This window comes from Mesocricetus auratus, unplaced genomic scaffold, assembly GCF_017639785.1.
Source record: "Mesocricetus auratus isolate SY011 unplaced genomic scaffold, BCM_Maur_2.0 Super-Scaffold_100009, whole genome shotgun sequence".
Lineage (NCBI taxonomy): Eukaryota > Metazoa > Chordata > Mammalia > Rodentia > Cricetidae > Mesocricetus > Mesocricetus auratus.
Window position 1 is genome coordinate 67544945 of NW_024429193.1, and position 27071 is coordinate 67572015.

Below are 27071 nucleotides of genomic sequence, written 5' to 3' on the forward strand. Positions count from 1 at the left end.
CTCCCGCCATGCTTTGCACTGAGTTCCCTGAGGTAGAGAACGGGCTGTTGCAAAAGTGTTTTCTGGGAATTGTAGTTCTTCCGTTTGTGAGGCGAGTAGTAGGCGGAGTGACTCGGCGGCCATTAGCTGTGTGTAGTTGCCTGGCGCTAGGAGCTTAAGTGAAGCGGGAATTCTTACTCGGTGGAAACCAACCGTGGCCATGGCTTTCTGTCGAGGATAGCCCTAGTACACGGAGCAGGGGACGCTTTTCGGTTCCCCGCCTTGCCCAGTAGTGGGGCCTACTAGGCCGCCGGGACATCCCGGGTCTCAAGTAGGCCTAGTCTGCGGGCAAGGGCGTCCCAAAGGCGGGAGGCGCCATGTCTCTGGTTGCTTATGCCAGCAGCGATGAGAGTGAGCCGGATGAACCCGAGCCGGAGCCGGAGGAAGAGGATGTAGCGGCTCCTATGCCCGGGCCGGCTTTAGGAGGCCTGTTCGCTTCGCTCCCCGCACCCAAGGGTCCGGCCTTGCTGCCCCCGCCCCCCCAGATGCTGGCCCCAGCCTTTCCCCCGCCGCTGTTGCTCCCCCCGCCCACCGGAGACCCCAGGCTGCAGCCTCCCCCGCCTTTGCCCTTCGGCCTGGGCGGCTTCCCGCCACCTGCGGGAGTGAGCCCAGCTGAAGCTGCGGGAGTTGGGGAGGGGCTGGGGCTGCCGTCGCCCCAAGGCCCAGGTCTCAGTCTGCCCCCAGCCGTCGGCAGCGTCGGACACCCCTTGGGGCTTCCCAAGCCAAAGAAGAGAACCGAGCCGGTGAGGATTGCGGCGCCGGAACTCCGTAAGGGCGATGTGAGTATCTAGGGGGTCGGGGCGGAGGGGGTCACCTCCAGACCCACTGGGCTTGCGTTTAGGGGTCGGAGGGACTTGTGGCCGTAACGGAGATCGACAAACTCATCCGTTGACTCAAGGCCGCTAGAATCCTCTTAGAAGGCGGTTAATTCACACGAACTTGTCAACTTTGGGGACATAGGGTATTGGCCGTGGGTATTTTGGAACCCTGGGCTGGCTTGCAGAAAGGGTTAAATGGTATCCCTGGTACTGACAGGCCAAGATACATGCATGGGGACACTTCTTTTCCTTTTAGCATCTTCATCTCAGGTTCTCCCCATATTGAGGTCAGGTTAAACGTGGGCAACTGAAGTGACAAGCTGCTGATAGGACTAAAAAGCCCATGCTTAATATCTAGGACCAGCCTTATCCTTTGCCCCATCCCCAAAATAATCAGGCTTGATGGTGGTAAAGAACATTATTCTTGGACTTTGCTCTGTAGAACAGGCTGGCCTGGAATTCACAGAGATCCGCCTGCCTCTGCCTCCCGAGTGCTGGTATTAAAGGTGTGCGCCACTACTACCCGGTCCTGGACTTGTTTTTTTTTTTTTTTTGGTTTTTACGAGACATGGTTTCTCTATTGTTTTGGAGGCTATCGGTCCAGCCCGGCCTCGAACTCACAGAGATCCGCCTGCCTCTGCCTCCCAAGTGCTGGGATTAAAGGTGTGCGCCACTACTGCCCGGTCTTGGACTTGTTTTTGAAGGGAATTTGAGAAGAAATAGAATATCTATTTATTTTGAGACAGCTTCACTGTGTAGCCCAAGCTTTCATTGGATCACTATGGAGTCTGTGAGTCTGTTCTGGGTCCCAATTTGTGATCTTTTTGCTTCAGCCTCCTAGTTTTGTATAAAAAGTACACTACACACCGGGCGGTGGTGGCGTAGGCCTTTAATTTCAGCACTTGGGAGTTAGAGGCAGGCAAATGTCTGTGAGTTCAAGACCAGCCTGGTCTACAGAGTGAGTTCCAGGACAGGCTCCAGAGTTACACAGAGAAACCGAAAAGAAAAGAAAAAGGTACACTACACTATCCTTGGCTTAAGAAATTGAAGGGGGCACCCCCCATACTCATACTGGTTGTTGAATCTGTGGCCTCACATATGCTAGGTAAACACTCTCCCATTGAGCTACAGGTCCAGCTCTATTTCCAATTTTTTTTTTTTTTTTTTTTTTTTTTTTTTGGTTTTTCGAGACAGGGTTTCTCTGTGGCTTTGGAGGCTGTCCTGGAACTCGCTTGGTAGTCCAGGCTGGTCTCGAACTCACAGAGATCGGCCTGCCTCTGCCTCCCGAGTGCTGGGATTAAAGGTGTGCGCCACCAACGCCCGGCTTCTATTTCCAATTTTTATTTTTTTGTTTTTTTATGAGACAGGGTTTTTCTGTATTGTTTTGGATGCTGTTGGTCCAGCCCGGCCTCGAACTCACAGTGATCCTCCTGCCTCTGACTCTGGAGTGCTAGGATTAAAGGTGTGCACCACCAACACCTGGCCCAATTTTAATTTTGAGAAATGGTCTTTGTAGATTGTCTATAATGACCTTGAATTTTAGATTATTCATCAGCCTCGCCTGTAGCTGGGATTACAGCCTACACACCAGGACTGGGTGACCCAGGCTGGCTTCAGACTGTTTAGCTAAGGTTAGCTTTAAACTCTTGGTCCTCCTTCATCCAGCTCCCAGTGCTGGGACTACAGGTGAGCACCATCGAGTCTGCTTTGTGCAGCTTCCCCCCACGCCTAGGGCTCTGCAGATGTTGGGCAAGCACTCTTATCAACTGAGCTACATCTCCAGCCCTAACATACTATTTATATGTATGAACCGGAGTCCACTGTGCAAGATCTTGTTGGACGTTGAAAGTTGGGTCTATATGAATCTCAGTTCCACCGTCTAGATGAGTTTGGACATTAAGGTATACTTTCTAGCAGAGACAGTCAAGCTTATGTTGTGTGTGTGTGTATGTATGTATGCATGTATTTAGATAGGGTCTCTATGTAGTCCTGGCTGCCCTGGGACTTACTATGTAGACCAGGGAGGCCTTGAACTCATGGAGATACTTTTGCCTCTGTCTCCCAAGTGCTGGGATTAAAAACGTGTGCTACCATGCCTGACTTTGTTTTCAGATGTTTGAGCAGAAAAAGACAAGGCCTCTTGGAGTAAGCCTAGGGAAGAAAGTGTGTGAGTTCTTTGCTTTTTACCTTTGATAAGTGAATTCGTCCATGCTGGGCTCCCTTTGCTAATTCTGCTTTTCTTTATCTTCCCTGTGTTCCCATGGGCCAGCCATCTCTGCACTTTGTGCTGCAGGTCTTTCAGTTTCTCCCAGCAGAGGTCCCAGAACTCTCACCGCTCTCTGCCTCTTGGCTTAAATTAAAAGGCCAGTGCGCATTTCTAGCCATTTCCTGCCACTTGTCCCTCCCTGGCTGTTGTTGGTTTTTTTTTTTTAATTTAATTTTAGTTTTTTGAGGCAGGGTACTACTATGTAGCCCTAGCTGCCCTAGAACTTGCTACATAGGCCAGACTTGGCCTCAAACTCAGAGATCCATCTGCCTCTGCCTTCTGATTACCGGGATCAAAGGTGTGCATTGCTGTTGCCTGGCCCTGCTTTGTTTTTCTCTGTAGCTTATATACTTAGCTTTTCTCCCTCCTCTAGTATACAAACTCCATGAAGGCAGAGCAGAGGTTACTTCTTTTAATCTGCTGTTATGCCCCTAGTGGTCAGTATAGTTCCTGGTGCCTACTTAGAACACTATACTTGTCTTATTTTTTAAAAAGTTTGTATACAGTGTTCTGCCTGCATATATTCCTGCAGGTCAGAAGAGGGCACCAGATCTCATTATGGATGGTTGTGAGCCACCATATGGTTGCTGGGAATCGAACTTAGGACCTCTGGAAGAACAGCAAGTGCTCTTAACCTCTGAGCCATCTTTCCAACCCTACTTGTCTTTTGTTTGTTTGTTTGTTTGTTTTTTCAAGACAGGATTTCTCTGACTTTGGAGGCTGTCCTGGAACTCACTCTGTAGACCAGGATGGTCTCGAACTCACAGAGATCCGCCTGCCTCTGCCTCCGGAGTGCTGGGATTAAAGGCGTGCGCCACCACCGCCCCGGCCTGTTGCTGGAAATTGAACTCAGGACCTCTGGAAGAGCAGCCAGTGCTCTTAACCTCTGAGCCATCTCTCCAGCCCATGTTTGTCATTTCTTGATCTAAGATTTTACAAAAGCCCTCTGTTTTGCCATTGAAACTAACCTGGGTCTTGATTTAACAAAGAAAGGACAATTCACAAGTGGAACAGAAACGCAGTCTGGCTGCTGCTTCTTTCTTACTCCCTGTTTCCCCCAGACTGCCTCAACTTGTTAGATTTGGGGACTGCATGACTCCTAAGCCAGTGTGCTTCCCTCCACAGTGACAGCTGTGGAGAGGCTCGTTTCTTCAGGAAGGTAGCATTAGTATATCTTGGTGGGACACCTGTATTCCAGCACTTGGGAGCCTGAGGCTCAGCGAATGCCCAAGTTTGGGACCCCTTATCTCCATAGCCAACAGGCTACATAGCAAGATCCTGGCTCAGGTACCTAAAAAAAAAAAGAAAAAGATTTGTGTAGAGGCTGTAGAAGCTGGTGAAAGTGGCAGGAAACAGGATTGTTGACTTGTATGACCCACCCAGGTTCTGAAGTTTGGAGTGATGGTGTTGAGTTCACTGAGTGCCAGCCCCTAGCTGGTTATTTCCCCGTGTTTTGTTCTTTGAACATAACTCTTGGAGAAAGGCAGCCTGAGAATATTGAAGGTGCTCAGGTGTATGTGACTGGGTTTCTCAGCTGGGTGATGCTGGTGAATACCTTTAGTCCCAGCAGTCAGGAGGCCGAGGCAGACTGCCTGCAAGAGAGAAGGTCTTGGGAACCTGATAAACTTTAGGGACTTCTTGAAACTTGTGAGCTCTTTATTTCCTGAGGGTTTTGTTTGTTTGTTTGTTTGTTTGTTTGTTTTTTGAGACAGGGTTTCTCTGTATTGCTTTGGAGGTTGTCTTGAAACTCGCTCTGTAGACCAGGCTGACCTCGAACTCACAGAGATCCACCTGCCTCTGCCTCCCAAGTGCTGGGATTAAAGGCATGAGCCACCAATGCCCGGAGTTTTTTCTATTGCTGTGAAGAGACCCACGACTGAGGCAACTCTTATGAAGGAAAACATTTAATTGGGGCTGGCTCACAGTTTCAGAGCTTTAGTCCATGTGAGCAAGCATGGCGGCACACAGGCAGACATGATGCTGGAAAGGTAGCCCAGAGTTCTACATCTGGATCAGCCACACCTGCTCTAGCAAGGCCACATCTCCTAATAGTGCCACTCCTTATGAACCTATGGGGGCCATTCTCTTTCAAACCGTCACACAGGGATAATAAGCTCTCTGCCTTAGAGAAACAGTTTTCTTAGAATTTGGTCATTCTTACCTTTGCTGCAGGGAAAGCCACCTACAGCATCTTGATTTTTGTTTCCTTCTTTTTATAGATCAGCTCAGCATAAACTGTAGCCTAGTCTTCATTCTAGTTTCCAGGTTACCCAAATTGTCCAGCGTCACGGGGAGCAGGGGAGAGGAGTAGCATGTAGAGGGTTAGTTCAAAGTCCCCTTGGTCTTCTTTCTTCTCTTTGACTGTCCTCCCTCCCCCTTTCTCCCTCCCTCTCTGTCTCTCTCTGTCTCTCTCTGTCTCACACACACACACACACACACACACACACACACACACACACACACACACTCACACACTCACACACTCACACACGGATGTACGGACGGACAGAGACAGATAGGGTTTTGCTGTGTGTGGTCAAATTCTCAGTTATTCTTGAATTCATGGTCCTTTTGCTTCAACTTCCCTAGTGCTGGTATTATAGGTATGTGCCCACAACCTCAACTTACTCTCAACTCTTGACTCAAGTAGGAAATGAACCATGGAATGGATGATTATCTATTTTCCTCCTTTCTTGCTCTTTCTTACTGAAACATCATTGGTTGATTTCCCAGGACCAGGGGATGAAAATACTAAAAAAGGCAGACAGTATACCAAGTCTTTTTTTTTTAAAAAGATTTATTTATTTATTTATTTATTTTTGGTTGTGAGCCTAGCCTTTAACGGCTGAGCCATCTCTCCAGCCCAAGATTTATTTATTTATTACATATACAGTGTTCTACCTATATGCCAGAAGAGGACACCAGATTGAATTGTAGATGATTGTGAGCCACCATGTGGTTGCTGGGAATTGAACTCAGGACCCCTGGAAGAGCAATCGGTGCTCTTAACCTTTGAGCCATCTCTCCAGCCTTTTTTGTTGTTGTTTTTCGAGACAGGGTTTCCTCTGTATTGTTTTGGAGGCTGTCCTGGAACTAGCTCTGTAGACTACGATGGCCTCGAACTCACAGAGATCCACCTGCCTCTGCCCCCCCAGTGCTGGGATTAAAGGTGTGTGCCACCAACGCCTGGCATATACCAAGTCTTATATGAGAGTTTTTTTCTCATATCATATATTCCAACACAAATAGAAATTTTAGGGTTAGTTCCTTGCAGGTCATGGTGGCACACACTTTTAATTCTCAGCACTCAGGATGTAGAGGTGGGTGGAGCGCAGTTCCTGGCCAGCCTGGTCTACATAGTGTGACCTTGTTTCAGATAGCAGCAACAATACATTTAGGGGTTGGGACCTATTAATGTTTGTAGGAACCTGCTGAAGATGTTGGCACAACACTGAGCTCTTTTCTCTCCCCTTCAAAACAAAGTCTAGCCCAGGCTATCAGCCACTCCCTTGTGTGGCAGAGGATGATCTGATCTTCAACTTCTCTGCTCCTGCCTTCACCTCCCAGGGCTAGGATTACTAGCCTGCACATGCTCCCCTTCAATCTCTCTGTGCTAGGCTCTTAACTCCAGTTTACCTAGAAGGAAACAGGGTTAGAGAACACAGACAAGTTGCCCCAACCACATAGTTTTGAAGTAGTGGCAGAGGTTATAGTTGAACTTAGGTGTGCGTTGCTCTATTTTGGTATTTACTGAAAAGGTAAGGAGAAGGCCCACGACTAGGCAGAAATCAGAAAGGAAGACAAACAAGAATAAAATAGAGAAAACAACATCCTAACCAAAGGACAAATAAGAGACCAAAGAGTTAAGAAGTTGATAAATCTAGCTGATGGGATAATAGTATAATTCATTTGGAGTCTGGAGAGGTGGGGTGTCTGTTCTTAACCTTGATTTCCTCCTTGGCTCCTGGCCCTGATAGCTAGTGATGGCTCTTTGGAGAGTCTCAGAACCAGAGCCTGAGCAGATAAGAGGAACGCTGCCATGGGGAACGAGGCACTGATAGATGAGTGCATCCCTCTGGACCTAGCCTAATGGAGCATGTCTGTTTCCGTTCTTGCTCAGCAGTCTCTGGGTGTGTATATTGTCACTCTTGGCAGCTAGAGAGGACAGTGTGGCCGCTGAGGTGTAGGTTCTTGTGAGGCTAAAAAGAAATACAGTAATACCACTCTCTGCTCTGGTCTTACTCAGTAGTCCAGGCTGGCCTAGAACTCACTGTGTAGTCCAGGTTGGCCTCCAGTTGTGCGAGTCATTCCTGGGGAATTTTAAACAAATGTCTCCTTATCCCAAGTAGGGAACCTTGGGGAATGGAGACAGTCTTGGGAACTTGATAAATTTCAGGGACTTCCTGAAACTTGTGAGCTGTTTTTATTTTTTGGTAATTCGAGGCAGGATTTCTCTGTGTAGGATGTCCTAGAAATGATCATGCTGACTTTGAACTAGAGATCTGCCGGTCTGTGCCTCCCAAGTACTGGTATTAAAGGCATTTACTATTACTGTAGGGCTAGTCTTTTTAAAAATACACTTTAAAAAATGTGAGCTGGACAGGTTGGCACATGCCTTTAATCCCAGTCCTGGGAGGCAGAGGCAGACTGATCTCTGTGGAGGCCAGCCAGGTCTACAGAGTGAGTTCCAGGACAGTCAGGGATATATATATATATATATATATATATATATATATATATATATATATATATATATATATATAGAGAGAGAGAGAGAGAGAGACAGAGAGAGACAGACAGAGAGAGAGAGAGAGAGACAGAGAGAGAGACAGAGAGAGAATGAGACAGAGAGGTGTGTGTATTGTGTATTTGTGCCCCTGTGTAGAGGTCAGAAGGGGGCATCAGGTTCTCCAAGAACTGGAGTTACAGGCAATTGTGAGCCACCACTGTGTCTGTTTCTTTCTTTTTTAAAATCTAGGTTGTAGATATTAAACTCAGGTCCTCATGCTTGTATGGTGAGCACTTTACCTACCAAGTCAACTCCTGGCTTGATTGTAGTTTTTTTTTTTTTTTAACTGTTTATGTGAAGTTTTCTGCTCCTATAGGAGCATATGGTTTGCTTATAGAAAACAAAGCTTTTTATATTTTTCTATTGTTCCTCAGCATGCAGGCATCAAATTAGTATGTCTTTTTTATTTTTTTTTCCCAAAGACAGGGTTTCTCTGTGTAACTTTGGAGGCTGTCCTGGAACTAGCTCTTGTAGACCAGGCTGACCTCGAAATGACAGAGATCTGTCCACCTCTGCCTCCTAAGTACTGGGATTAAAGGTGTGTGCCACCGGCTGGGCGTTGGTGGCACACGCCTTAATCCCAGCACTCTGGAGGCAGAGGCAGGCGGATCTCTGTGAGTTTGAGGCCAGCCTGGTCTACAAGAGCTAGTTCCAGGACAGCCTCCAAAGCCACAGAGAAACCCTGTCTCGAAAAACCAAAAAAAAAAAAAAAAAAAGTGTGTACCACCACCGCCCACCAGTGTCTTGGTATTTTGTGAGAGACTGGGGAGGGGAGCAAGGTCACATGTTATAAGCTGGCCCAAATTCTGTCCCTGGAATCTACATGGCGGAAGAAGAAACCTGATTCCCACCAGTTGTTCTCTGACTTCTACTCATACGGTGGTGTATTCACATCCCCAAGATAAAAATGTGAAAAAAGAAAAGAAGCCGGGTGGTGGTGGCACATGCAGAGGCAAGCCCATCCCTGTGAGTTCGAGGCCAGCCTGGTCTACAGAGCCAGTTCCAGGACAGCCTCCAAAACAATACAGAGAAACCCTGACTTGAAAGACCAAAAAAAAAAAAAAAGAAAAGAAAAGAAAAGAAAAAACTAGTTTGAGTTACTCACTTGGGTTTCATTAAAAATCATTAAATGAGATCAATAAGATGGCTCAGCACTTGCCATCAAGTCTGACAAGCTGAATTCAATCCCCGGGTCCACAGGGCAAAAGGAAAGACCCTCTGAAAAGTAGTCCTCTAGCTGCACTAATGGCATGGCATGCGCACACTATAAGAGACGCACACAAAAAATACAAATAAATAAATGTAATACGTTTTTAAAAAAAATGGATGTGTGAGGCCAGGTGGTGGTACACTTTAATCCCAGCACTCAGGAGGTAGAGACAGGTGGATCTCTGAGTTCTGCCAAGTTCTGGGATCAAATGCATGCACCATCGGTTGTTGGGATAATTCCTTTCTGTACTTTTGTTCCCTGTTAGTCTGTGGTCAGGTTCGCTCATGCCCAGGAGTGTTTGAGTGGCAGGTGGCAGCTAAGCTTCTTTCTGTACCACAGAGTTGCATGTTTGCAGCTGTGTTTGTGGTCATGTTGGTGAGGTTTGTGAAAGGGGCAGGAGGTGTGTATATTGTTTCCTCATCTATGGTACTCTGGTCTTGGTGGCTATGATGCCTCTGAGCCTTGTCTGTCAGTTGTTAGAGGCAAACCAACACTTATCTCTCTACCTGCCCCTCAGAAATACTGTGATTTTGCAGTGCATTAGGGGGATCAATGCCTGTATGTGTGTACCTGTATTCAGATGCTTCTACTTGTTAATGCTGTAATTTAAGAAAAGCAGTTTGAGAAAGATGCCATGACAAGGTTCAAGCAGAGTGTTCTTTTTAATTAGGGAAAAGGATCATAAAAGGGGAAAGGGGAGAGGGGAGATGGGCCTCCAGAGACAGGAGCATCACGAGAGAGGAAAGAGGGGGAGACAGAGAGAAAGAGAGAAGGATGGGAGGTGGGTAGGGCCTTTTAAAAGGGAACATAGTGAATGTGGCCACACCTGAGGGCGTATCCTGTCAGAACCCCAAGGACAGGCCAGTACAGATACCTGAATACTAATGGGAGTCTGTCAGAGTGATAACTGATAAAAGGGCTCTCAGTAGAAGCTCAGAGAAAGATGTATATGAGTAGTGAGCAAGCTCCAAGTGCAGAAGTAGTGGCATATTAGAAATGGTCAGTCATTTAGGGTGGTTTGTATGTGTTTAAAAGATACATTCAGAGCCGGGTGACAGTGACACACCTTTAAGTTTGAGGCCAGCCAGAGCTACATAGAGAAGACCCTGTTTAAATAAATAAAAACAAAAACCTCAGGTTGTCGTTATATTGGAAACAATCTGTGACTTTTAAAGAGAAATGTAAATTTTTTCTCACTGCTGATCTGGCCTTCACTTTAGCCTTAGGACATGCTTTACGAGTCATGATGTCATACCTGTAATCCCAGCACTTGGAAGGCTGAATCATGAAGATTGCTGAGGGGTCAGTGTCACTTTGGGCTGCAGAGTGAAATGTTGTCTCCAAAAAACAATGATAAAAATCCCCACAAACAAAGAGAGTGGTCTTGGGTTGCCGGTGCTGCCAGTAGACCTGGTACAGCAGTTGCTGTAGTGTAGGTGTGCCTCCATGCTCACCCAGGGGGCCAGGTGCTGGGGGTTTCTTAGGATCTCTAGGATCAGAAGTCGGGGTGGGGTGGTGTTGGAAGTAGGTGAGTAGGAGGGAATGGGGATGGAAGAGAGGAAGGGTTCAACATGCCCAGATGCTGGTGTTCACACCTTTTTCTTGGTTGAGTGTGTCATTGTGGTGAGTCAGAGAATGATAACCCCTGAGCTCTGCTAGGAACCTTGGTGTATGTGCATTTTCATGGACAGTAGCCCATACAGTTTCAGCACCACTGTGATAGGGGTTAGTAGCTTTCCAGCTAGCCTTGGGGAGGGTGAGTAGCCACAAGCCACAAGTCTTCTGGTTTGTGCTATTCCCTATGAGACCCAGTGTGACTTAGTGTGGTCCTCAGGCTTGCACACTGTCATTGTGGGTTACTTTCCAAACACTAAACTGGTTCAAGTTGTGTGGTGTCCTCAATTTCCTTTTTTTTTTTAAGGTCTATTTATTTATTACATATACAGTGTTCTGTCTACATGCCAGAAGAGGGCACCAGATTGAATTGTAGATGGTTGTGAGCCACCATGTGGTTGCTGGGAATCGAACTCAGGACCTCTGGAAGAGCAGTCAGTGCTCTTAACCTCTGAGCCATCATCTCTCCAGCCCCTCAATTTCCTTTCTTATAAGATTGAAATTACAAGGGCTACCTTGAAATGCTACTGGAAGGAGGCCTGGGGATAGGACTCAGTTGGTAGAGTGCTTATGTAGCATGCAAATAAAGGCCTGGGTTTGATTCCCAGCACCACATACCTGTAATCCCAGCACTCTGCATGTGGAAGCCGGAGGATCAGAAATTTAAGGTCATCCTTGGCTACTTAGGGAATTTTTTTTTTGTTTTGTTTTTTTGTTTTACGAGTCAGGGTTTCTCTGTGTTGTTTTGGAGGCTGTCGGTCCAGCCTGGCCTCGAACTCACAGAGATCCGCCTGCCTCTGCCTCCCGAGTGCTGGGATTAAAGGCGTGCGCCACCACCGCCCGGCTATCTGTTTATTCTTGCTTAGCCATCATGCTGTCCCCCAGCCCTTTATGTTAAAGGCTGCTATTCATTGCTTATAGATGCTTTCTTTATTCACTCACCTGCTGATGGGCACTTAGGTCGGCTGTGTAATGGGTATTGTGAATGGTGCTGCTGTGAACATGGGGTGTTTAATACACAGCTTCCCAGCTTTGGGGTAGGTATACAGACTAGACTGGTAGCTCTCTTGTTACGGTGTGTTGCTTACACCTGGGACCGTGCACGTGCTGACCATGTGCTCTACTGCTGTGCTCTCCCTCACCCCCTGGTGTGCACCACAGTGCCAGCACGCAGAAGCATCACTACAAGTTCACGGCCACCAAGGCTGTGCAGCAAGAGCTACCTCAAAAAGCACACATAAACTCCATACACACAAGGTGCCATGGTTTTCCATAATGGCTGTCCTCACTGAGGGAGGGTTTTTTTTTAACTACCTAACTTTCCAGTTGCTTGGGTACTTGTCATGCTTGCTGGCATCCAAGTTGTTTGTGAACAGATCATGGCACGCAGAAAAATTTTAGGCACATTAGATTAAATGGCCTACTGAAGATTAGTGACTAATACTCTTTTTAATATTTTAAACTAAAATTAATTTTTTTATGTTCATTGGTATCAGAATTGGGCTTACAGACAGGCGTGAGCTGCCATGTGGGTGTTGGGAATTGAACCCAGATCCTCTGGAAGAGCAGCCAGTGCTTCAGGGTTGAGTCATCTCTCCAGCCCCCAGTGTCTAGAACTCATGATGCCTAGGCCTTGCCATGGCAGTTGTTGGGAACTTCCTTTTTTTTAAATACAGAAATATGGTCAGGCTGCCCTCACTCACAGAGCTCTTCTTTTTTCTGCTTCCTAAGAGCTAGAGTTAAAGGTGTGTTACATCATGCCCAACCTCATCTTTACAGATGCCTGGACCAAGACCATGGAAAGATAAATTTGGAAGTCACTTTTACTGTTGTAGTTGTTATCAGTGGTGGTGGTAGTGTTCTTATTTATTTGGGATGTAGTTTTTAATTTTATTTTTATTTTTTGATTTTTTTTCAGACATGGTTTCTCTGTGTCTTTGGAGGCTGTCCTGAAACTCACTCTGTAGACCAGGCTGGCCTCAAACTCACAGAGATCTGCCTGCCTCTGCCTCCTGAGTGCTGGGATTAAAGGTGTGCATTACTACCGCCTGGCTTGTTTTATTTTTGAGACAGGGTTTCTCTGTGGAGAGAAACTGTCCTGGAACTCAATCTGTAGACAGATGTCTCTGCCTCTTGAGTGCTAGGATTAAAGGTGTGTGCCACCACTACCTGGTAAGATTTAAAAAATCTTAACAAAACAAATGAAAACCTTTGCTATTCATGTGCCTTTCCTCTTTCCTCAACTTGGAGGTGCTACGAAACTGATAGTGAGCTAATTAAAGCTCCAGGGTAGCTGGTGTAATGGCACTCACCTTTAGTCCCAGCACCCAGGAGGCAGAGGCAGGCAGATTTCTGAGTTGGAAGCCAGCCTGGTTTGTAGAGTGAGTTCCAGTACAGCCAGTGCTACATAGTGAGTCCCAATCTCAAAACAAAACAAATTTAAAAAACTCAAGATTTTATTTTTGAGACAGGGTTTTTCTATGTAATAGCTCTGGCTGTCTTGGAACTCGCTCTGCAGACCAGGCTGGTCTTGAATTCACAGAGATCCTCCTGCCTCTGCCTTTGGAGTGCTGGGATTAAAGGTGTTCGCCACCATCACCAGATAAAGGTTTTGTTTTTGTTGTTGTTGTGGTGTTTTGAGACCAGGTCTCACTATTATAGTTCTGGCTGACCTGCAACTTGCTATGTTTATCAGGCTGACTAAGAATTCACCTTTGCCTCTTGAATGCTGAGATTGAATGGGTGCACCACACTTGGCAAAAAGCTCAGGCAGGTCTTTTCAGTGTGGCTCAGTCCTGTTGAGGCCAAAGGTTAACATTAGTGGCCTCCTTTCTCAGCCAGAACCTGTCTTCCCAGCCAGGAATGATGGTGTCTGGCAGACAATAGATCATACTTGGAGAGGGAATGGATTTCTCCAACGATTTTGACCTTTAATGCCTCATAGAGAAGTAGTTAACACACCACTTAATCCCACTGGAGCTCCCCAGCTGTGTGGTCATGTAGTCTATGTAAGTGGTTTTAAAAGTGAGGCTGAGATTGGGTAGATTGTGGGCCAAATCCTATTCATCCTCTAGTGGATGCATTTATAAGAATAGGTATAGCGTTTCTTTGCACCGAGGACCAAATGGAGGAAATAGTCTTAGTGTAACAGAGTAGAAACCAAGGCAATGAAGGCATACTCAGTCTCTGTAGCTGTTGCAGCGCCCAGGGAGAGCACTGTTGTTTGGCTACGGCTGTTGTGGCTATAGCTCTCCAGAGGTGGGCACACACATGTGATGGCCTCTGTTGTCCAGTCTTTTATAGATGTTTGTTGAGTGCGTTTCTTCTGCTGTTCTCAAACAGTTATGCTTTATTCTGGTTCTTTTTCTCTTAGTCAGATTCTGATGAAGATGAACCTGCAAAAAAGAAAATTGTCCCGCAGGTAAGCTTGATGTACCATAGCTCTTCTTTCTCTTTCTGTATTGTTTCTAGAAAGATGGGACTTAAAGTGCCCAAAGTTTTCCATTTGAGAGCTAGCATGTTTGCAGGTATTCTATTTTGGTCTGACTTTGGTTTCCAATGTAGCTTTGATTCAAATGCACCCCTCTTTCTCATTTTTTCCTGGCATTAGCACAATGGAGTTGACTTCTGGAAGGACATAGTCAATGCTAGGAACAGGAACTGTAACTTAATTCAGTCATTTCAGGTAGAAGGATTGTTTAGGGAGGATGTAAGTGGGTTTTGGTCAAATGATGATAAGGAGCTCCTGTGTTGTAAAATTGCCTGTTCTTCCTGTTCTGTTTCTAACCTGAAAATAGATACTCAAACAGCACTGACTTTGTGCCAGTTACCATTCTATGCTTTACCTGTGTCTAGTGGATTCCCTTTGCACTATAGAGCCTAAATCCTGGGTTATGATCATCCTAGTTTACAAGAGAAAACTGAGGAATTTGCCCAAAGTTAGACAGCTAAAGTTACACCTGTGTCTGCTGTGCTGACTCCAGAGTTCAAGTCCAGCCCCAGAGAGTCCAAGTAACTGTTGAACTTGGCTTTCAGATGATGAAAAGGCATGAGTACAAGCAGATGAGCAATGAAAGCAGAGTGGGAACCTGGCCCTGTGAAGGGCATAGCCATGGTCCCAGAAGGCGCTGAGAAGTCCACTACTTCTAAGGTGGCCTAAGCAGTGCTCCCAACCTGCCACCCCAGCACCTCCCTCTGACACTGTAAACGTAGAGAGCAGTGAGAAGGGCCCTTCTCTCTCCTCTGCCTGGCCTGCTTGCCTCAAAAGTCCTGTTTAACTCGTTCTGTGCATGTCTTCCCTGAGAAGATACCTGGTGCTCCAGGATAGTGACACAGTGGCCTTACTCCACTCCCCTTCCCATCGATACCTCCCTACACTTAGGACAGACTGGCCCTTCAGCTTACAGAAAGCAGAATCCAAGCAATTGATGAGTCAGAGGAACTCTCAATGGGTGGGGCCAATTAATGCTTGACTCTGGAGTTAGCCAGGTGATATACCACAGGCAGAGAGCTTTCTTTCCTTGGGAGGGTTGGCAGAGGGAGCTGAATAATCACCAGTTCAAAGAGGGAGAAGTTGAGTATCAGGTTTTTTTTTTTTTAAGATTTATGTTCATTTTGTGTGTATGAGTGTTTGCCTGCATGTATGCATATTTGCACCACACATGTGCCTGGGGCTTGCCGAGGTCAGAAGAGGGCTTTGGATCCCCTCAGCTGGAGTTAGCGGAGGTGGTGAGCTGCGGCATAGGTGCTGCTTGCTTGGGAGATGAACTAACTAGAGCTCTCGATCCCTGAATCGTTTCTCTGGCCTTGAGACTTAGTTTCTTTCTCTCTTTCTTTTTTTAAATTTTTTTAAACTTTATTTTTATTTTATGTGCATTTGTGTTTTGCCTGCATGTATGCCTGTGTGAAGGTGTTTGGTCCCTTTAAGTAAGTTATAGACATTTGTAAGCAGCCATGTAGATACTGGGAATTGAACCCCAGTCCCTTGTAAGAGCAGTCAGTATTCCTAACCTCTGAGCCATCTCTCCATCCCCAAGACTTAGTTTCTTTTTTTTTTTTTTCCTTTTTTCTTTTTTTCTTTTTTGGTTTTTCAAGACAGGGTTTCTCTGTGGCTTTGGAGGCTGTCCTGGAACTGGCTTGGTAGTCCAGGCTGGTCTCGAACTCACAGAGATCCGCCTGCCTCTGCCTCCCGAGTGCTGGGATTAAAGGCGTGCGCCACCACCGCCCGGCCAAGACTTAGTTTCTTAAGTAGAAGGGATAATGTGAGATTGAGGGCACTGTGTTTGCTGAAGACATGAAGTTGGGGTAGGGTCTGTGGCAGGTAATTGTGGAACTAGGCAGGACAGAGCTGAGACAGGACATGGCCTCTCTTGTGGGAGGAACAGCTATGGTGAGTCCCGGAGGAGGGGGCCTGAGTGCATGGAGGTAACAGTCTTGAGGCTGTGCAGGTCTCAGGGGAAGCCCAGAACTATGATCTTGTTTGTCATTGTTGCTTGTGCATAATAAAGTCTCACTTGTCTTTCTTCCTTCTCATTCCAAACCTGGGCTCACTAGGGATCCGGCGAGGGGACTGGTTTGTCTGCCTTGCTCCCCCAACCTAAAAACCTGACTGTGAAAGAGACTAACAGGTTGCTCCTGCCCCATGCCTTCTCCCGGAAACCCTCGGATGTCTCCTCAGATGCTAAGCCCTCTAGACTGGCTTCTAAGACCAAGCCTGCCTCACTTGCTCCTGTTGTGGGCACCACAACCACCACTCCATCACCCTCTGCCATCAAGGCTGCTGCCAAGAGTGCTGCCCTGCAGGTGACGAAGCAGATCACACAGGAGGACGACGACAGTGATGAGGAAGTTGCCCCTGAGAACTTTTTCTCCCTCCCTGACAAGGCTGAGCCACCTGGAGTTGAGCCATACCCTTACCCAGTCCCCACGGTTCCTGAAGAGCTGCCTCCAGGCACAGAACCAGAGCCAGCTTTCCAGGATGATGCGGCCAATGCTCCCCTTGAATTTAAGATGGCAGCAGGTTCAAGTGGGGCTCCCTGGATGCCGAAGCCTGGGGATGACTACAGCTATAATCAGTTTCCCACGTATGGCGATGCCAATGCCGCTGGTGCTTATTATCAGGTGGGTAAAGACAGAGGGCAGGCCCGAGACTCCTGGGACATGGTGCTGAAGGAGAATTTGAACCAGTGATATGACCTTGTATCACTTTGGTTTCCTTACACCTACTAGGTCCTAAAACATGTCAGAGACCTTTCATTCTACATGCTAGCTTTCTGTCACTGATAGAAACCCTGAGGTATCTGTTAGAGAAGAGTGCTTTATTCTGGCTGGTGTCTCAGGCTTTAGCTCATGGTTGCTTTGCTTCATTGCTTTGGGCCTGTGGGCATACATCTGCTCCATTGCCTTTGGGCAGTGCGTCATGAGACTAGCAGAGGAAGCCACTCAACTTATTATTATTATTATTATTTTTTTTTTTTTTTGGTTTTTCGAGACAGGGTTTCTCTGTGGCTTTGGAGGCTGTCCTGGAACTCACTTGGTAGTCCAGGCTGGTCTCAAACTCACAGAGATCCGCCTGCCTCTGCCTCCCGAGTGCTGGGATTAAAGGTGTGCCCCACCAACGCCCGGCACTACTCAACTTATGCAGGAAGCTAAGAGAAAAGGGACAGGATCCCAATATTTCCTACAGTTTCATATCACTGGTCATCTCTCCCCCACCCCCCAAGCTCCAGCTCTTAAAGGTCCCACCATTCCCCATTAGTACCACAGGCTGGTGACTGAACACATGGGTCAGCAGGAGATACTTATCCAGATCATAGCATTTTGAAAGCAGGAGCTTTTGGTAGTAGGAGGTGGTGGGAGATTTAAGAAGGTAGGAGAGGAATAGTCTCTAATCTTAGAACTAAGAGATGCCTCTTTGATTGTGGATATTGAGGAACAGGGAAGTTTGGTGTAAGATTCTGGGTAGCAGTTGTTGTCACATAAAGGAGCAAAGGCAGTTTCTTTTTGCAAAATGGATACCCTTTAGTCCACCTAGCTACCCAGCACACAATGCCAAGATGGCCTGTTGTCTTTTATCCGTAACTCGGGTGGTGACTTGTGTCTTATCCCATTGGTAGACACTCAACTTCACAATCTGATATGGTTGACTAATTGAGAAGAGAAAGGGGGAGGTTCAGGGACTATGGGTGCTTGTGGGACTAACTACCACTGATAGGAAAAAATAGTTTCTCATAGTGGATATTTTCTTTTTCCTCCTTTTTTTCCTCATTCTTTTTCTCCCCTCCTTTCTAGTCCTTTGAAATTTGAGTTCAAATTCTCTTGCCTCAACTCCTCCAGTGCTGTAATTGCAGTTGTACACCACCATACCCAGATTTGCTTTGGGTTTTTTTTCTTTTTTGGTTTTTCGAGACAGGGTTTCTCTGTGGCTTTGGAGGCTTTCCTGGAACTAGCTCTGTAGACTAGGCTGACCTCGAACTCACAGAGATTGCTTTGGGTTTTTATGTTCTGCTTTTTTGTGTGATGAATATGAAACATGTTTTCCACTTAGATCATTAGGGATTCATGTTCTTAGGGACCTTTCAGGCAAAGGACAGTGTAGGCAACTTCAGTGTATTGGTGCACTGAAGCAGAGGCAGAAGGAGTTGGGGCTATATAATATCAAGATCCCATCTCAAAAACAAGCAGTGGTAGCAAGGAGGAAACAGTTGCTAGGCCTTCTCATCCCTGCTCATGGCAGAACTTGTCGGGTCTTAGGAACAGGTCAGGCTGGCTAAAGGCACTGGAGAGGTGAGGTGTGAGTTGTCTTGGGAAGTAGCTAAGTATCAGGGCACAGCAGGAGAGAACGTGCATTCTTTGTTACCCTCCCCTTAAAACATGTTCCCATGCCTGCATGGTGCCCATGGGGGAGCTGCAAGGGCTGTTGGTGAAGCAGAGGTAGGTCCTTAGGTCTGTGCGGGTCCACCTGAGGGGTTTGTTTGGGTGTCTTTCCTGCTTTTTCCATACAGTTTGCTTTGCTTTGTCTTCATTGTGCCTTCAGTTGTATGTTTTCTGTTTTGGCTATAGGATTATTACAGTGGTGGCTACTATCCTGCACCGGACCCGGCTCTGGTCCCTCCCCAGGAAATTGCCCCAGACGCCTCCTTCATTGATGATGAAGCAGTGAGTTAACAAAATGTATTAGTTACTTTTCTGTTGCTATGAGAAAATACCATGACCAGAAGGGTTATTTGGACTTACAGTTCCAAAGGGATGGGAGACCGTTATGGTGGAGGGGCATGGAATCAAGCAGCAGACAGTAGGGACAGTCAGCAAGTTGAGAGCTCACATCTCTGTTCACACACACAGGAAGCAGAGAACTGAGAGAGCTAATTGGAAGTGGGACAGGCTTAAACTCTCCCAACCCACCACCAATGTTCCAGTAAGACTGGACATCTCCCCAATGAGTACTACAAACTAGGGACTAGATACCTGAGCCTAAGGGAGACAGCCAAAATGACTTTGTGTTTTCTGTGCTGGGATCAAACACAAGGCCTTGTATATGCTAGATAGCAGTGGACTACTGAGCCCACAAGTGACTTTCTTTAAACTTACGTTTGTATATCTGTTAGGGTATATGCACATAAGTGCAGGTAGCTGGAGAGACCAGAGGAGTCAGCCTCCTCTGGAGGGGAGTATAGGCATTTGTGAGCTAATATGAGTAAGTGCTGAGAGCTAAATTCAGGTCCTCTGCACGAGCAGTACTCACTCTCCAATCTGGCAAATGACCATTTTTGACACCAGGTTTCAAGTCTGAAGCCAAAGGAAAGCTTACTGTTTAGGCTTCAGTTTGATTGATTGATTGATTGATTGGTTGATTGAGACAGCAGGTGTTACTATGTAGCCAGACTGGTTTTGAACTTGCAGACTTCTTCTCAGTCTTCTGACTGCTGGGATTATAAGGAGTGTATTAGTATTATTTTATTTCTTTATATATGTTTATGTGTTTGTTTGAGACAGGGTTTCTCTGTATAGCCTTGACTGTCCTAGAACTAGCTCTGGACTGGACAGATGGCATAGCAGTTAAGAGCTTTAGTTACTCTCCCAGAAGTCCTGAGTTCAATTCCCAGCAACCACATGGTGGCTCACAACCATCTGCAGTGGTATCTGATGCCCTCTTCTGGCATAAAGTTGTACAGGCAGATAGACCACTCATATACATAAAATAAGTAAGTATTAAAAAAAGAATGAAAGAACTAGCTCTGTAGACCCGGCTGACCTTGAACTCACAGAGATCTGCCTGTCTCTGCCTCCCGAGTGTTGGAATCAAAGGCATTCGTATTTTTAATTAAAAAGAATATTACATCTATATTTTTGTTGTTGTACATATATGTACAGGCACATTGTTTTTTTTTAAGATTTATTTATTTATTATGAATACAACATCCTGCCTCCATGTATGTCTGCAGGCCATAAGAGGACACCAGATCTCATTATGGATGGTTGTGAGCCACCAGGTGGTTGCTGGGAATTGAACTCAGGACCTCTGTAAGAGCAGCCAGTTCTCTTAATCTCTGAGCCATCTCTCTAGCCCCAGGCACATTGTTTTAGTGTTTTTATTGTTGTGATAGAACACCACGACCAAAAAAATAACTTGGCCAGGAAAGGGTTTGTTCATCTTTATAGCTTGTAGTCTGTCATTTAGGGAAGACAGGGCTGGAACTCCAGGCAGGAGCCTGAAGACTGGAGCTGACGTAGAGGCCGTAGAAAAGCACTGTTTACTGGCTTCATCATGGCTTGCGCAGCCTGTCCACTTATAGTACCCAGGACCATCAGCCCAGTGGTGGCACCACCCACGCCCATAGTGAGCTGGGCCCTTCACATCAGTCATTAATCAAGAAAGTGCACCACAGGCTAGTCTGGTGGAGATATTTTCTCAGCTGAGGTTCCTTCCTTCCTTCCTTCCTTCCTTCCTTCCTTCCTTCCTTCCTTCCTTCCTTCCTTCCATCAGTTGAGGTTTCTTTTTCCAAAACGGCTCTACCTTGTGTTAGGTTGACAGGAAGTAACCAGCACACACACGAGTGTCACAGCAGTCAGAGGACAACCTGTAGGAGCTAATTTTCTCCTAATACCATGTGGGTTTAGGGATTGAACACAGGTGGAGACAGTTTGCTGCCCCAGAAAATTAATTTTTAACTTTATCAAGTATGATTATGTCTAGCAACATGTGAGGGAGAAATTAAGCAACAATAGTTTGATCCCAGCACTCAAGAGGCAGAGGCAGGCAGATCTCTGTTAGTTTGAGGCTAGCCTGGTCTATAGAGCTAATTCCAAGACAGCCAGGAGTACACGTGAAACCCTGTCTGAAAAAAACAATAGTTTGTGTACTGGCGGTTAAGTTTCCCTTATGAGGGTAGGCAGCCCAGGGCTGGTGTCACAGCTCCCTCCACAAAGCCATCAGAGATGTAGCTTTTCTGAGCCGTGCTGCTGTCTCTAGACTGTGGACTTGACTCTCATGCTAGCAGCTGGAGTGCCTACCATCACATCCGCATGGGAGCCAGCAGGATGCAGACAGAAAGGAGGGATGGTCCCCTTTCTTCTAAAACGCCATAGGCTTCTTGTCTTTATGACTTATGACTAGGTCTCTTCTCATGGTCAGATCTAGTTTCAGTGAAATAAAGTTTTAGTTGAGTGATAATCTGGCCAAATTATTGGTTCATTTACACCAAAGAAGGGGAGAATGGATTTTGAGAGACACCTGACAGCTATGATAGGTAACCCTGGATTTAACTTGATTGACAGGCAAAATGAAGTATGTGTTGTGGCCTTCAGCTCAACACCAAGATATGACTGATTGTCATTGTAAGGAAGTTGCAGCTTATTACAAGAGATGGAGGACCAGGCAGTGGTGATGCATGCCTCTAATCCCAGCACTCAGGAGGCAGAGGCAGGCGGATCTCTGAGTTTGAGGCCAGCCTGGTCTATAGAGTGGGTTCTAGGGTAGCTGGGGATACACAGAGAAACCTGTTTCTAAAAACCAACCAACCAAACAAACAAACAGCCCCCCTTTTCCCCCCAAAAAAGAGAGAGAGATGGAGGTTCTTAAGTAAAATAACTCTGTTCACTTTCCCCAGAAAGGTGTATGTCTGTCCTTTGTTAACCTTTGTTCTGATTGGTAGCCTGTGTATTCACTCCCTTGGGTATTGCCTTCTAGGCAAGTTCAGTGGTTGGGTCCTTCAGTTTCTTGTAGTTAAGTGAGCATAGACGTTCTCCAGTGGTGTGATCTGGTCTGGGGCTCACCCAAGTTCACTGCTGTTGTAGGTGTCTGGACTTTTCCTCCTTCCCTCTCTTTCTTCCACTATCTCCCCCACCCCCATTGGGGTTCTGGTCTTAAAGTCATGGCAATCCTCCTTCCTTGCTCTTAGTATTGGTATTACAGTTATGTACTACCATGCCCAGGTGGTAACAACCCCCCTTTCCCTTAATCTTTGTTAACCTTTCCCTCTCCCTCCTTCCAGAGGATAAAAGAACAGGAGTATTAAGGAGAAGTCTTTGGCCTTTTGAGGCTCCGTCACTGTCCATTGCACATTCTCTTTCTCGGTGGATTCTGTGGGATGCAATCTGATGATAGATGATACCAATTCAGTGAGAAGGAATGGGTGGGAAGAGATCTCCTGGCTTGTCGTGCAACCCAGGCTGACCTTGAACTCCCTGTGTAGCCAGAATCACCTTGATTCTCCCATCTCCAGAATGCTGGGATGCCTGTGTGTCATCAGAGTCAGTTTATACGGTGCTGGGAGGTAGATGGAGCCAGGGCTTAGTGCACACTGTGTCAGTGAACCACGCCTCCAGTCCTGAAAGAGAGGTGATTTTCATAGGAGAAATCACATAGATTTTTATTTTTTGACTCAGGGTCTTGCTATGATTCTTTAAACTCCTGGACTCAGGACCGATGAGAAGGATGGCTTAATGGGTACAAGGTACTGTTGCCAAGCCTCATGATCTGAGTTTTACTCACATGGGAATCCATCCCACAAGTTGTCCTCAGACCGCCACATGAATGCCCTGTTTTGAATGTTGAGCAACAACAACAACAACAAAAATGACCCCTGCCTCTGCCTCCCAAGTAGTTGGGTCTACTGGTGTCTGCCATCAGTAGTCAGTTTACCTTCAATTCCTTGAAGATTCTATGTGTTTGAGTATTTTGCTTGCATGTGTGTCTGTGTGCCATATACATACAGTACACATAGAGACCAGAAGAGGGTTTCAGTCATCTGGGACTGGAGCTAGAGACAGTTGTGAACCACCGTGTGGGTGCTGGGAATTGACCCTAAATCCTCTACAAGAGCAGTCAGTGCTCTTAACCGCTGAGCCGTGTCTTTAACCCCTTATCCTCAACTCTTTTTTTTCCATACAAGGTTTCTCTGTTTAGCCTTGGCTATCCTGGAACCAACTCTATAGACCAGGCTGGCCCTCGAATTCTCACAGAGATCTACCCGTTTCTGCTTCCCAAGTGCTGGGATAAAAGGGGTGTGCCACCACAGCCTGGCCTACCCTTGGTTCTTAATTTAAAAATTGTAATCCTAGTCCTTGGTAGGCCAAGGCAGGAGGATTTTGCATCATGGTTGTCCAAAGACAGACAGGAAGAAAGCTGCAACAGACTTTTCAGGTGGGGCTAGTTACCTGGTTTGTATTTCTGGATCTCCATAAATACTCTTGGCTATCCTGGCTCTGACTCGAAGAGACCTCCTGAGAAGCAGCCATGTCACCTGGCACCGTGGAAGTTTGGTAGGTGGCAGGGTGGAAAAGGAAGTATTTCACAGAGAGAAACCAAGGGCACAGTGTGTCTGGCAGTCCCAGTGTTGCTCTAGAGCAGTGGTTCTCCACCTTCCTGATGCTTTAATATAGTATAGTTCCTCATATTGTGGTGACCCTCGACCATAAAATTGTTTAGTTGCTGTTTCATAAGTGTATTTTGCTACAGTTATGAATTGTAGTATAAATATCTGCTGTGCAGTAGATACCATATGTGACCCCAAGGGAATCTGGACCCATAAGTTGAGAACGCTGCTCTAGAGACTGGATCCTTAGTGGTGTCTCATGCTCCCCTCACCGACATTTCAGACTCCTGCAATGCTTTTATTTGTTTATTTATTTACAGTTTAAGCGGCTGCAGGGCAAGAGGAACCGAGGGAGGGAGGAAATCAACTTTGTAGAGATCAAAGGTGATGACCAACTCAGTGGGGCTCAGCAGTGGATGACCAAGTCATTGACAGAGGAAAAGACCATGAAGTCCTTCAGCAAAGTAAGTGAGAAAGACCGTTTGGGTAGCCTAGGAAGGCCATAAGGCCGTCTTGTCCTGCTCGTTGGGAAGGTCTGTGCTGTGTGTGGTTCTTCCCGCTGGCCAGAATCTGAAGCTGCTCTCCCTGCAGTCACATGTCTCCATCTGTTCATCTGGGAGCTGGCTCAACCTGCCTTTGGGGAGTGGGCACAGCAGATCTTCAGAGGTCCCAGGCCCTGGGTCCCAGGCATACTGCTCTTCTCTCCACCCTGTCCATAGTTCACTGTAGCCAATTGCTGTCTCTGAATGTTCTTTCCTGTTTCCCACACCACTGGCCTTCCCTGTGCTCATTTTTTTCAGTCAGTGTGAGCACAGCAAGTGTGGACACTTATGAGTTGGTCATAGCTGGGGGTCGCTGAGTATGAGCTCCCCTGCCAGCATCACCAAGGTCAAGGATTTTACCCCCCCCTCAGTTTGATTTTTCTTTGTTCTATGGTCACAGATGGCCGTCTAGGCCCCCATCGTTTGTTTTAACTGAATGTTGGCGGTCATACAGGATAGAGCAAAGGATTGTGGTTAGATCTATTACTGTTTACGGGAAAAACCACTTAGGAGAAAGGGCTCTGCTAACTTGGGCTTGAGAGGCATCGTCACACAAGTAGTTGCTGGTATGAGTGCTCACTGTGCAATGGACTGAATGTTTTATGTATATCATCTTTAATTGTAACATTTAATGACATTCAGTAGCAACAAGCAGTTAAAATCTGATCTTTTCCCAGCTCCAGGTTTTGACCCATTTCATTTTGTTGAGCTTGCTTTTTAAAAGAGAAGAAAAGATAAAGTTCCCTATCCCCAAGAAGTTGACAGCATAGTTGGGAAGAGATTTAAAGACACTTGAGTATAAATGATTACAGTGCAAATTGATTACATAAGTGCTGAGGAGACTCTGGGGAGGAGTTTTTGAGAGTTGGGTGGGGCTGGCGAGGAAGCTTCTAGCTCGAGACAGCTCTGGCAGAGGACAGAAAACCACACAGTGAAAGCTCAGACTAGTATAGATTTTGACAGTAAATCGTTTGCATCAAAGTGTGGTTTGGAGTTAGATGTAGTTACTGGTGGAGGCTGGAAGATGGATCGAGGAATAGTGAGATTTTGAATTCTGTAACCCCAGGGAAGTGGTTGACATGTCCTAGGACAGGACCGTAGAGTTTGGACCAAAGATGATGGTTGGGAGGGCTTGGTAAGTGGTAGGTAGGAGTCGGACTAGACATCTGGCCAGACTGGGGAGAGGGGAACAGAAATGAAAAGGGTTTAAGGGGGAGATGGATGGAGGATAGTAAGGGGGTCTGGAGGAGGTCATCAGATCAATGCCCATGACACGAAAGCTGTCCTAGACTTACTGCAGGCCAGTGTCCACAGGCAGAACCTAGAGCTTGGGCTAGATGTAGAACAGTGTTATCAGAAACAAAGTAACCCCAGTCCTGACCTCAAAGTGTAGCTAGTCAGTTGGGGAATTAACAGGCTATTTCTAGCAAGTATTGTCAGTTTAGTTTGTTTTTCATAGTGGTGCTAATACAATGTCTGCTTTGTAAAGCATATATATAGTCACAGAAACAGCTCTAAGTTGATTTTTCTCCCCAAAGAGTTGGATTGTATGTTTAGCATCTCAGTTCACCAGCCTTACATTGTTGGGGCACATAAGAAATTTGTCTTTCCATCTGTGGATTAAGGACTATGTTTATTGTTTGTTTTCGTTTTTCCTTGTAGAAGAAAGGTGAACAGCCAACTGGCCAGCAGAGGAGGAAACACCAGATCACGTATCTGATTCATCAGGTAAGGATGCTCAGGGTTCCACTCACAGGATCCAAATAAACCTGGGGATGTGAAATAGAGCCAATAAAAGCCCCAGCGCCTAGCTCCTCTTTGGTAGGTGGCCTAGCTTGTTCTCCATGTGGCCACTAGGAGGAGGCAGTGTCTTTAGTATCATTTCACTCCGCCTCTGGGTACAGGTGATTAGAGAAACCTTCTTATGTAAGGGGGAAGTGACATTGTTTGTTATAGTATTGTTTTGATGTTTTTGAAACGGAGTTTCAAGCATCCCAGGCTATAACCCAGGATGACTTTGAACTTCTGATTCTCCTGAGTGCTAAAATTTATTGGTGTGTACTTCTCTGCCTGGCTTGTAAGGTGAAGGGGATAGAAGCCAATGCTTCCTTCAAGAACTCTACCAACTGAGCTTTATCTCTACTGTTAAATTGTCTAATACATTTAGTGTGTGTGTGTGTGTGTGTGTGTGTGTGTGTGTGTGTGTGTGTGTGTGTGTGTGTGTGTATACACTTACATGAGTACCACAATAAGTCATAGGAAGTCAAGACAAAGTTCACTGCACCATGCAGGTCCCAGGGATTGAATTCAGGCATCAGGCTTGGTGGCAGGGACCTCTACCCACTGCCAGTTGTCTCCCTCCACCTCCGCAGGCTCTTTTAATAGCAACTTTATCTGCTTTGCTTAAGTGAACAGACATATAAAAGGCTGGGTCTGTGTAGTGTTGAGTGGTACAGAGTGAACCAAGCATGGATAAAGGGTCTGATTCCCAGTCATTCTGTCAGTGATGAGGCTGCTCACCGTGACACCCTCCTCCCTTCCGTATTCCAGGCTAAGGAGCGGGAGCTGGAGCTGAAGAACACCTGGTCAGAAAACAAGCTCAGTCGTCGGCAGACCCAAGCCAAATATGGATTCTAGGGCTCAGGAGCTGATGACCCAGGATTTCCTGTCGGCCTAGTTGGCCCAGCCCCCAGCTTCACCTCCAGGACCCCAGCTGCTCTAAGTCCAGGACCTCTACCTTGAGGACCCAGCCCTCACCTCTGGGAGAAGGAACATATTTGATAGATTTTTCTTAACAAGTTAGAAAATCCAGCTCCTTTCTGCGTTGGGGCTGGAGAGACTCGAGTGCTGCCTGAAGGCTCTGAGTTCTTGGTTGGGAGTTTTGCTCTGACTGTGTGAAGAGACAAACTCTCCCACATTTTTTTTTTAATTTTTTTTTTAAACCAGGGATGTCTGTTGAAATAAAACATTGAGTGTGA

General features: G+C 46.4%; 1 protein-coding gene across 1 annotated transcript; it reads left to right on the plus strand.

The window, feature by feature from the left end:
- On the plus strand, positions 1-27071 carry Prcc (proline rich mitotic checkpoint control factor). The gene is made up of 7 exons (XM_005080101.4): positions 1-818; positions 14110-14157; positions 16290-16856; positions 18798-18893; positions 23872-24015; positions 25756-25821; positions 26644-27071. The coding sequence occupies exons 1-7, from the start codon at positions 357-359 to the stop codon at positions 26728-26730; spliced, it is 1470 nt and encodes a 489-aa protein (XP_005080158.1). The 5' UTR covers positions 1-356; the 3' UTR covers positions 26731-27071.

Excerpts from the sequence above, each read along its gene's own strand:
- Prcc (XM_005080101.4), top strand. The coding sequence starts at position 357 with ATGTCTCTGGTTGCTTATGCCAGCAGCGATGAGAGTGAGCCGGATGAA. Across the intron at positions 16,857-18,797 it reads CCGCTGGTGCTTATTATCAG|GATTATTACAGTGGTGGCTA; the intron begins GTGGGTAAAGAC and ends TTTTGGCTATAG. Across the intron at positions 18,894-23,871 it reads CCTTCATTGATGATGAAGCA|TTTAAGCGGCTGCAGGGCAA; the intron begins GTGAGTTAACAA and ends ATTTATTTACAG.